General features: G+C 50.1%; 1 protein-coding gene across 3 annotated transcripts; it reads right to left on the minus strand.

The window, feature by feature from the left end:
- Pus1 (pseudouridine synthase 1) lies at positions 1-8,801 on the minus strand. 3 transcript variants are annotated; one of them, XM_059249570.1, is made up of 6 exons: positions 8,725-8,801; positions 7,861-8,068; positions 5,597-5,734; positions 3,654-3,756; positions 812-1,503; positions 1-309 (listed from the first exon to the last, which is right to left on the minus strand). In XM_059249570.1, the coding sequence occupies exons 2-6, from the start codon at positions 8,056-8,058 to the stop codon at positions 262-264; spliced, it is 1,179 nt and encodes a 392-aa protein (XP_059105553.1). In that variant the 5' UTR covers positions 8,059-8,068; positions 8,725-8,801; the 3' UTR covers positions 1-261. The 3 variants fall into 3 exon arrangements, with proteins under 3 accessions (XP_059105553.1, XP_059105552.1, XP_059105554.1); XM_059249569.1 differs by lacking the exon at positions 8,725-8,801 and adding an exon at positions 8,414-8,718; XM_059249571.1 differs by lacking the exons at positions 5,597-5,734; positions 8,725-8,801 and adding an exon at positions 8,414-8,718.
- Between the last annotated feature and the right edge of the window lie 541 nt (positions 8,802-9,342).

The following is a 9,342-nucleotide window of genomic DNA, read 5'->3' on the forward strand; positions in this document are numbered from 1 at the left end:
TTCACTAAGCAAAACATATTTAATAAGAAAAATCACTTCTTTTTTTTAAAAAAAAGTGTCCTTTCATGCTAAGTGTGTACACACAATGCATGGGCTAAAAGAGGCGGCTGATTCCTGGGATGAGAATTTAATATCCTGAGGTTATGAAGCCAGGCTACATCCATAAGCTGGCCCCAGAATTCGTGGCTTCCCTGTCCTGAGAGACAGGCAAGTGCAGAGGCTGCACTCGCAACCCTCACAGCAGTGGCAGCGGCTGCAGTTTCAGTCAGTGTCTCCATCCCCTTCGCTGCCCTCCAGGGAACTGGGGACCTGTAGGAAAGGGGGCAGACAGGAAAAGGACCGTGAGACCCAACTTGTGTGTGGGGCCCACAGGGGAAAACAATGGAATCCTGGGCACAGTGCCAAGGGCTTGGGCTGAGCAAAGCCACCCTAGTAGAGGGAAGGCCACTGGAGGCACGGGAACAGACTGCAGCTGAACAGGCAGGCACACGCAGCCTATACCTTTAGTTGTAACCAGACAGACTGCTCAGCAGATTCAGCCCAATGCCAGCCCATGAGTAAGCTTGCACAGAGGACAGCTGGGCTATTCTAGGTCAACAACTGCCTCAGCAAGCAGCCAAGATCACGGGGTGGGGCAGGAGCAGGAGGTAGCCCAGTGACCCTATAATCCCCATTCCTCCAGGGGCTGTGTGACTTTGGAGAGTCTCTGGAACTCAGCTTGCTATCTACAACTGGGGCCAAAGACAAGTGTTTGCCCAGCCCACCCAGCCCTAGCATGGACACGTATGCCCACTGTAGACCAGGTTCCTACCTTGGCACCTGTGCCAGCTGCACCAAGCGCAGTGGCACTGAAGTTGTGGATAGGCAGAGTGCTGAGCCACTGGGCCATGGACCGCTCATCCCGCTCAGTGCTGACAATGGTGGGATAGATGTATTGCTCCTTGAATGCGGCCACCTTCCCTTCCTCCTGTGCCCAGTCCAGGGGCTCATGCAGCCCATCACTGCCAAAGCGCTGATTGTACTTCTCAAAGTGTACCCTCTCCAGGACTAGGCCAAGGCCCGGCGCCTTCGGCACATCCACCTTCTCCTCGCCCCAGCTGCGCTCCAGCACACTCTCAGGGGCATAGCCCTTCACAATGGCTACCACCAGGCCAACCATCTTCCGGATCTGGTGCATCATGAAGCTCTGGCCCTTCACCTTGATCACAGCAAACTCCAGGCCCTCTCGTACAAAGGGCTCCTCACAGTACATTTCCAGAATGTAGCGGCGTGCACTGGGCTCTCTGGGCCCCTTCTGTGAGGTAAAGTTGTGGAAGTTATGGGTGCCCTTGTAACAGGCCAGAAGTCGGTTGACCTGCTGCAAGGTCTCCGCACTCAAGCGATAACTCTCATCCTGTACATCCCGGTCTTTGTGAGCAAAGGCAAAGGTGGGTAGCATGTAGCAGTAGGTCCTGGCATCACACTTGTTCTTGGAGTTGAACCCGCCCGTGACCCTCTTCAGTCCTACAGGGCAGCACGTAAGAAACCCAGGTGAGCAGAAATGCTTCCAAGGTGTTACATCCTGACAGCATGATTCTGGCACCACTTGCCCAGGACAGGTACCCAGTTCTGATTCTGAACTCAGAATCCACACGGTGCTGAAACCCAGAATGAAACAAACCCAAATGACAAAAACCTAAGGGTCTGCTGAGACTGGAGTTGGCAAACATGCCAAGCCCAGGTTATAAATCTGCGGCAGCTTTTGACCAGGCCTTGAGTCAGGAGCCATCTGAAGAAAGTAACTAGGACCTAGAATGCTAAATCTTTCTACATATATAGGAGATTTCAAAAGCCAGAAAATGCTACCTACTGGGCAAAACTGGAGGTTCTCACCCCTAGCTGAAGAGCTATTGGCAATTTATGGCTGCTGGGCAAAGAGAGTCAGTTTTCTTTAGGTATACAGCCGCTAAGAGGCTACCATGCCAGAGAGAGCTACACAGAGAAACTCTGTCTTGAAAACAAAACAAAAACAAACAGAAAAACAAGACAAAAAATAAATAAATAAACACCACCAAACTAGAGGTAATTCATTGGATATTCTTCCTGGACATGAATAGCAAGACACTTCAAAGGTGATCAAAAGTGACATTCAAAGGGTTTACTCTAGGGGATTCTAGGATGAAACTGTCCTCGTAGGTCAGAAAAAGACTAAACCAAATAAAAGTGTACTCTATTTGCCAAGCATGGTAGTGCACACATAAATCCAGCATTCAGGGCAAGGCAAGAAGACCGTAAGATCAAGAATACCCTGGATGTAACAGCAAGACCCTTAAAAGGCCATCTTATTTATTTATATATTACTCACTTAGATTTCATTTTATTTTTGAGAGAGTTTTACTCTGGCCCAGGATGTACAAGAACTCGCTGTTCTCAGCACAGTCTAGCACAGCTTTTTTTTTTTTTTTTTTTTTTTAGGAAGTGGGCTAGGGACCGTAGCTCAGAGACAGAAAACTTTACTGGTACTAAGTGCTTTAACCCCAGCACTCAGGAGGCAAATCTCTGTGAGTTCAGGGTCAATCTGTCTACACAGCAGAATTCCAGGCCAACCAGGACTATACAGTGAGACCCTATCTAAAGAGATAGGAAGAGAAAAAAAGAAAAGGTGGAAAAAAAACTTGACTACCATGTACAAGGCTGTGAATTTAAGCCCTAGCACTGCCAACAACAACAACAACAACAAAAAACTTTTAAAAAACTTTTTAAAGCCAGGCGTGATGGTGCACACCTTTAATCCCAGCACTAGCAGGCAGATCTCTATAGACTCAAGGCCAGCCTAGTTTACATAGTGAGGTCTATGACAGCCACCAGGGCTATATAGAAAGACCCTGTCTCAAACAAAAGAAAACAAATTTAAAAGAAGTTAAAGTGGGAGTGGGTGCCTGGAGAGATGGCTCAGCAGTTAAGAGCACTGGCTGTAGAGCCAGGCGGTGGTGGCGCACCCCTTTAATCCCAGCACTCGGGAGGCAGAGCCAGGCGGATCTCTGTAAATTTGAGGCCGGACTGGTCTACAGAGCAAGATCTAGGACAGGCACCAAGACTATACAGAGAAACCCTGTCTCAAACAAACAAACAAAAAAGAGCACTGGCTGCTCTTCCAGAGGACTTGGGTTCATTTCCCAGCACCCACATGACAGCTCACAGCTGTTTGTATCTCCAGTTCTAGGGGATCTGATACCCTCATACAGACATACATTCAGGCAAAACACCAAAGCATGTGAAACAACATGAATAATTACAAAAAAAAAAAAAGTTAAAAGGGGCTAGAAATATGGCTTGGAACAAGCATGAGGCTCCAGGTTCTCTAAGTCCATTTGCCCGTCCTATTACAAAAGAGCACCGCTGGCCTTGTTTTAACCATCTGTCTCCATGTTCACAACCATCACTTTATGAGAAAAGTACCCACAGATTATCAGAGCAGTACAGCCAAAGACCATGGAACTGTGTGCTCAACTAGCTAATCCTGAGGGAGCAACACTGAATTTCACAGCACCCCAAGCACCTGCTGGGCACCTGCAAGGTTCCCCACTTCACTCCCAAAGGGCTTGGCCAGTGGCAGTGCAAGCACAGCCTCTGTCCACACGAGGCCACTTGGGTGCTCGCACAGGGAAGCTTACCCAGAATCCGAATGTGGGATGGAAGGTGGCTGTTGATCTTGTCCAGAATGTCGTCAATTAGCCACACCTTTAGGGATACTACCTGCCCAGCTGCAGACACACCCTGTGAAGAAAACAGAGCAGGGAAGAGAGATGAGTTAGGGGTCTTGTATTCCTGCACAACCCTTACACCCTGGTCCTGAGGCCAGAAGAGGCAGCCAACACTCCAGCTCAGCCAGCAGCACCCCATTCTGGTCCTGCACAGGCAACAAGTAGTTAAGGGACCATCTTGTTCTCACTGTGCTTGTTTTTGTTGTTACTCGTTTGTTTGGGAGTGTGTCTCCCCAGGTGACCCTGGCTGGCCTGTAACTCACGGTGTACACCGAGCCGACCTCAGACTTTTTACAATCTTCCTCTGAGGGGATGACAAGTGTGCATAAGTAGACCCAGTGTTCTTCTCTTGTTTGTTTTAAGACAAGAGTCCTGCTATAAAGCCTTGAACTCTGTGGCCTAGGCTGTCTTCAAACTTGAAATCCTTCTGCCTCAGCCTCACAGTCTGGACTACAAAAGCTAGGCCGTCAGCCACACGCAGCCTCTTCTGTGGGATGAGCCACTGTGGCAATATGCTTATCACGTGGGTACACAATGTTGTCAAAAACCTCTCACTCAGGCAGGAGAGATGGCTGAGTAGGTGATAGCATTTGCCATGCAAGCCTGATAACCTGATCCCCAGAGCCTATGATAGACTTCCACGTGTGCACACCCATACTCCCACACAACGACAACAATAAGAAAAAGTCCTGGTGCCACATAGGGAGAGTGAAGACACTTCCCACTGGTAGATGCTCACACCGACTGTATGTTGCAATAAACACATCTTGGCTGTTCGGATAAATGATGCAGACTGTTAAGATTACCCTACCTAGCTCAGCAATCAGTCACAAGTACATAGGTGGAGGAAGAAGCAATGTACAGGCAGAAGCACAGGGGTCCCCAAAGGCTGTGGGAACAGGTATAAGAAATGCCAGAGGCCAGAGACACTGGTGTAAGTTGTTGCACTACAGGCTACTGTTCATAATTTGTTTCTCCTGGAGTTAGAACTTCCATCACCATCCAATCGCAAAGACAGCTTGTGAGACCTGCCTTGTTTAGAACCAAAACAGCCTGTGTCGGTCTTTGCTCTGGACCTGTGGCATCCCGGACTACTTCTGTTTGTTCTGAGCTGTGGCCAATAAATCATCTCTCTTTTTTTCAAATTTTTAAATTATGTGTATTCTTTATACACTTCTTTTAATATTTAATTATGTGTATAGGTACCCAAAAGTGTCAGAGGCATTGGATCCCCTGGAGTTGGAGTTATGGGAGATGTAAGCCACCTGATATGGGTGCTAGGAACCAAATTCTAGTCCTCTGGAAGAACACTAAGTGCTCTTAAATGCTAAATCCTCTCTCCAACCCTTTTTGTTGCCTCACATTAAAAAAAAATCAAAACCAAAACCAAAATTAAGGCGGGGAGGGGGGATCCACCCACCTAAACAAAATAAGTGCCGTCACCCTAATAATCCTATCTACTTTGTGGGGGGCTATCATGCGTGGCTGTGAGGCAAAGACTTTGGCCTCGGACAGAGCTATCCAAAGAAAGCAAAGGCCAGTGAAGACAGGGCCTTGTGCAGCCCACCTGGGACCCAGCACCAGCTTAGCAGTCTGTACTCCTGGCCCTCCCTACAACTAAACAAAGTGTTCTTTCCTTCAAATACTGGCATGATAGACAAGTGCCACCAATGCAGCCAACCTATGTTTTGTTTTTATTTTCTAAGTAAAACAGAACACAAATCATGTCATTACTATCAAAATCATATCATTGCTATCATATCATCAGGCATGACCCCTGGCTAGGATCCCTTCTGACAGGTGGACCCTGAGATGACAGGACAGTGAAAGCAGCAGGCAAATGGGACACATACCTTGTCTGTGCGAGCACATCGCTGGAAGGACATCTTCCTCATGTCTGTGCCATGGTTTTCAGGGATACAACCTGCCTGGACTAGGGCAGATACCAAATCATCTTCAATGGTCCTAAACTGAGAGGACCCCAGATTCCTCTAAAGAAAAAAATGGACATCCTGTTTTCATGAGCTTGCCAGGAAGCTGAGCATCACTTCTGGAACCAGCTCTAATGCTGCACCTCTCAGCCTACCCTAACCATGGTCCTACCCTAACCATGACTGCACAAACTCAGACATACTCAGATACATCCTACCAATCCCCAAAACTTGGATCCCTGGCTCTCAGAGAACACCTTCCCAAGGGAAACAGGCCTGTGAGCACCTCGACCAAGCTCCCTGCATGAGAAAATCTTTCCAAAGTGTACTCTCACTGCCACTGAAGTCAACCCCAAAACTCACTGTGAAGTCAGGGACACTTCCCAAATGACATAAAAAGATTGTAACGAAAAGCAACCACAACCCCCACTCAGCCCTGTGAGCCAGGCACCTTTGTCATTTCCCTAATGGGGAAACTGAGGCAAACAGGATCTTACTAGGAAGGCACAAAATTCTTCAGACAGTCTACAGTAAAAACTTTGTGGGCTGGAGAGATGGCTCAGAGGTTAAGAGCACTGGCTGCTCTTCCACAGGTCCTTAGTTCAATTCCTAGTAACCACATGGTGGCTCACAACCACCTGTAATGAGATCTGGTGTCCTCTTCAGGCATGCAGGCACACATGCAGACAGAATACTGCATCCATAGTAAATAAATCTTCCATAATCAGAACTGCCCTCAAAAAAGCAGACCAGTCACCCCAGGAGCAGTGAATAGTCTGTGTGTTCTCACCAATGTCATAGTTTAAGTTAAATTACTGTGAAGCCCTTTTATTTATTTTTTTATTTTTACTGGAGAGGGACATGGTCTGACTCCTTAGCCCAGACTATCCTTGAATTTGCAATCCTCCTGCACCAACTTCCTGAATGCCAGGATGACCAGCATGTGCCACCATACCAGTCAGCCCAGGATCTTTTTTAAAGTAGAACAGGACATGACTTGTGTCACTGCTGAGAATCATTCATTCTCAAAATCACTATCATGCCTGACCAGACAGTATTTTTTGGAGCCACTGTTTTGGTTGGACACATCACAGCAATGAACATCCTGTGGATCAAGATTAAGGTATTCTGGTGGTGGTGTTTTTTGTTTTGTTCTGTTTTTTTTTTGTTTTTTTTTTTTTTTTTGAGACAGGGTTCTCTGTGTAACAGCCCTGGCTGTCCAGGAATCGATTTGGAGACCAGGCTGGCCTGGAACTCCCAGAGATCCGCCTACCTCTGCTGGGATTAATGTCATCTGCTACCACAGCCTGGCAAGATTAAGATTTAGAAAGAGAGGACAGGGATCAGAGAGATGGCTCAGTGGTTAAGAGCACTGGCTGCTCTTCTAGAGGACTGGGCTTGACTCTCAGCACCCAGATGGCAGCTAACTACTGCCTGTCACTCCAGTGCCAGGGGATCCTACACCCTCTTCTAGCCTATGAGGGCAGTGCATGAACATGGGCAGGCAAAACACCCAGGTATACAAAATACAAACAAAGGTTAAAATCTGTTTTAAAGCTGGGTGTGGTGGTGCATGCCTTCAATACCAGCACTCTGGAGGCAGAGGCAGGCTGATCTCTGTGAGTTCAAGGCCAGCCTAGTCTACAGAGTGAGTTCCAGGACAGCCAGGGCTGTTACACAGAGAAACCCTGTCTTGAAAAACAAAACAAAAGGGGGGGGGGAGCAATGTTAACAGCAGAGGTGACAGGGAAGAAGATTCTTCCCACACTGGTCAGCGCCCCTTTCAGAAGGTCAAGTTCATGGGTTAGAGACAGAGCCTAGGTGCCAGCTTGCTCCAGGGCCCCTAATACTCTTCAGCAGAGTTCAGCCGCCCCTCAGGGTACTGGACAGATAGCACCTGCCAGCTCTCTGGTCTCCACTCTCAGCATCAGTAAACCTGCCCCATGTCACATAGTTGAGTAGGTTCTTATACAGGTGCCATCCTAATGATGAAGAGTCACTGCTCCCAAGGTCACATGTGAATCGGCCACAGAGCTGGCCTAACCATAGTGGAAGACAATCGCCCAAGTCTCCTATGGAGAGAACTCTCAGTTTTTGCTATTCCCTGGGATGGCCCCGCTCTGAGCAGCATCAGGGAACCAGGAGCTGACCCAGGTAGGCTGCGGTCTAGGCGCAGCCCTCCTCACCTGCATGCCGTGGTAGCCCTTGCCAGAGTAGGCCATGAGCAGCACAATTTTGCGCTTCGGCAGCTTTCGTGGAGGCTCTTCATCCTCACCGCCCTTGACCCTCTTGGGAGGACGCTGCGTCTCCTCCCAGACCCAGCCACCTCGGACCTTCCTGTCTTGGTGTGAAGCCAGCGCTGGTGGCACCTTGTTTCCAGCCATAGGGGGCAGGCTGAGAAAACAGGCATGGGTGACCAAGGTGGTAAAAGATACAACAACAGAAACCGATTGCCTGCCTCAACGGTCTCTGCAGACCCTGCCGAATGGCAGACCAGTCTGGCTCATCAGTGACAGAGTGGCTGGCAGGGTTGGGAAACGGTGGCAACTCCGGGGTTGGAGTTTGAGGCACAGCTGGACACAAGCAGGCAGCGCCTCTGGCCAGAGGCAGATAGCTCGGGGCAGTACAAGGCAGCGGTGGCGTCTCAAGGCAGAGAGAAGACACGGGTAAGCAAGCAGAGGCAGCAGCCAGGGCAGCAGTGGGGACTCAGGGCAGAGGCGCCGGTCGCGGGGTCTTTACCCGGGCACGCGCGGGCCAGGGCACGCCGTCCACCGTCCCCAGGCTCTCAGCAGTGCGGCCCACAGGCGGGGGAAGCCCATGCGCGGCGGGGTGGCGGTCGCCGACCCTCGACCTCACGGATCCCTGACGAACTCTGCACCCCCGACACCCCTGCCCCGTCTTCCTGAATTCTTAGCTCCGGCCCTGCGGCGCTCCTGATCCGAGGCTGACCTCTTCCCCACTACAGCCCCTTGCCCTCCGCCCGCCGCCCTAGCGATCGCGCAGCCGGCGCGCGCGTGCGGAGCGTGGAATGTCCCGCCGGCCCCACTCACGGCGCCGCGGACCCCTGATGCAGACCACGTGGACGAAGGCGGAAGCGGGCAAGCGTTGGAAGGCGGCCGAAGGCGGACAAAAGTCTTTCTGGGACGCGCCTAGTGGGATGGACCCAGTGGGTGGGGCTTCCCAACCAGGATCCAGGCTAGTCTAGGCGCTGCTCTCCAAAGAAGCAGAAGGCTGGCCGCTGCTGAGTCTTGAAGAGTGAAACCACTTCATTAGAACGCGCAGGTTAGGAGTGCACCAGGGAGCCAATCCTCAGGTAATAACTATTAATGCCTAGATAACCCCAGCACCTTCTCAGTGGTTCTGAGTGGGCCCTTGCCTGAAGGCCCAAGGTACCAACCCTGGCATTGGAAGGTCACAGCTGCTCTTGCAGTCCCACCACTGGCTTTACAGTGTGCAGACCATCAAGCGTCCCAGCATTTCCAGAAGCTGCTCCAATTGCCAGACACTGATGTGTTTAATGGCATGGAACCGTGGGTATCATTCTGTTGTCCCTATGTTACTGATGAAGCTGAGCACAGGTTCTGGTCCTGGGTCATACAAATAGGATCTAGCCAGGTGTCTATGTTCAGCTCCATTTCCTTTTTCTGAGACGGTCTCATTATGTAGAC

Source organism: Peromyscus eremicus, chromosome 23, assembly GCF_949786415.1.
Source record: "Peromyscus eremicus chromosome 23, PerEre_H2_v1, whole genome shotgun sequence".
In the NCBI taxonomy this organism is placed as follows: domain Eukaryota; kingdom Metazoa; phylum Chordata; class Mammalia; order Rodentia; family Cricetidae; genus Peromyscus; species Peromyscus eremicus.

Coding starts and splice junctions, on each gene's coding strand:
- Pus1 (XM_059249569.1), bottom strand. CDS start 8,493: ATGGGCTTCCCCCGCCTGTGGGCCGCACTGCTGAGAGCCTGGGGACGG. Junction 3,757..5,596: donor GATGTGCTCGCACAGACAAG/GTATGTGTCCCA, acceptor TTTTCTTCACAG/GGTGTGTCTGCAGCTGGGCA. Junction 1,504..3,653: donor ATCCCACATTCGGATTCTGG/GTAAGCTTCCCT, acceptor GCTGCCCTGTAG/GACTGAAGAGGGTCACGGGC.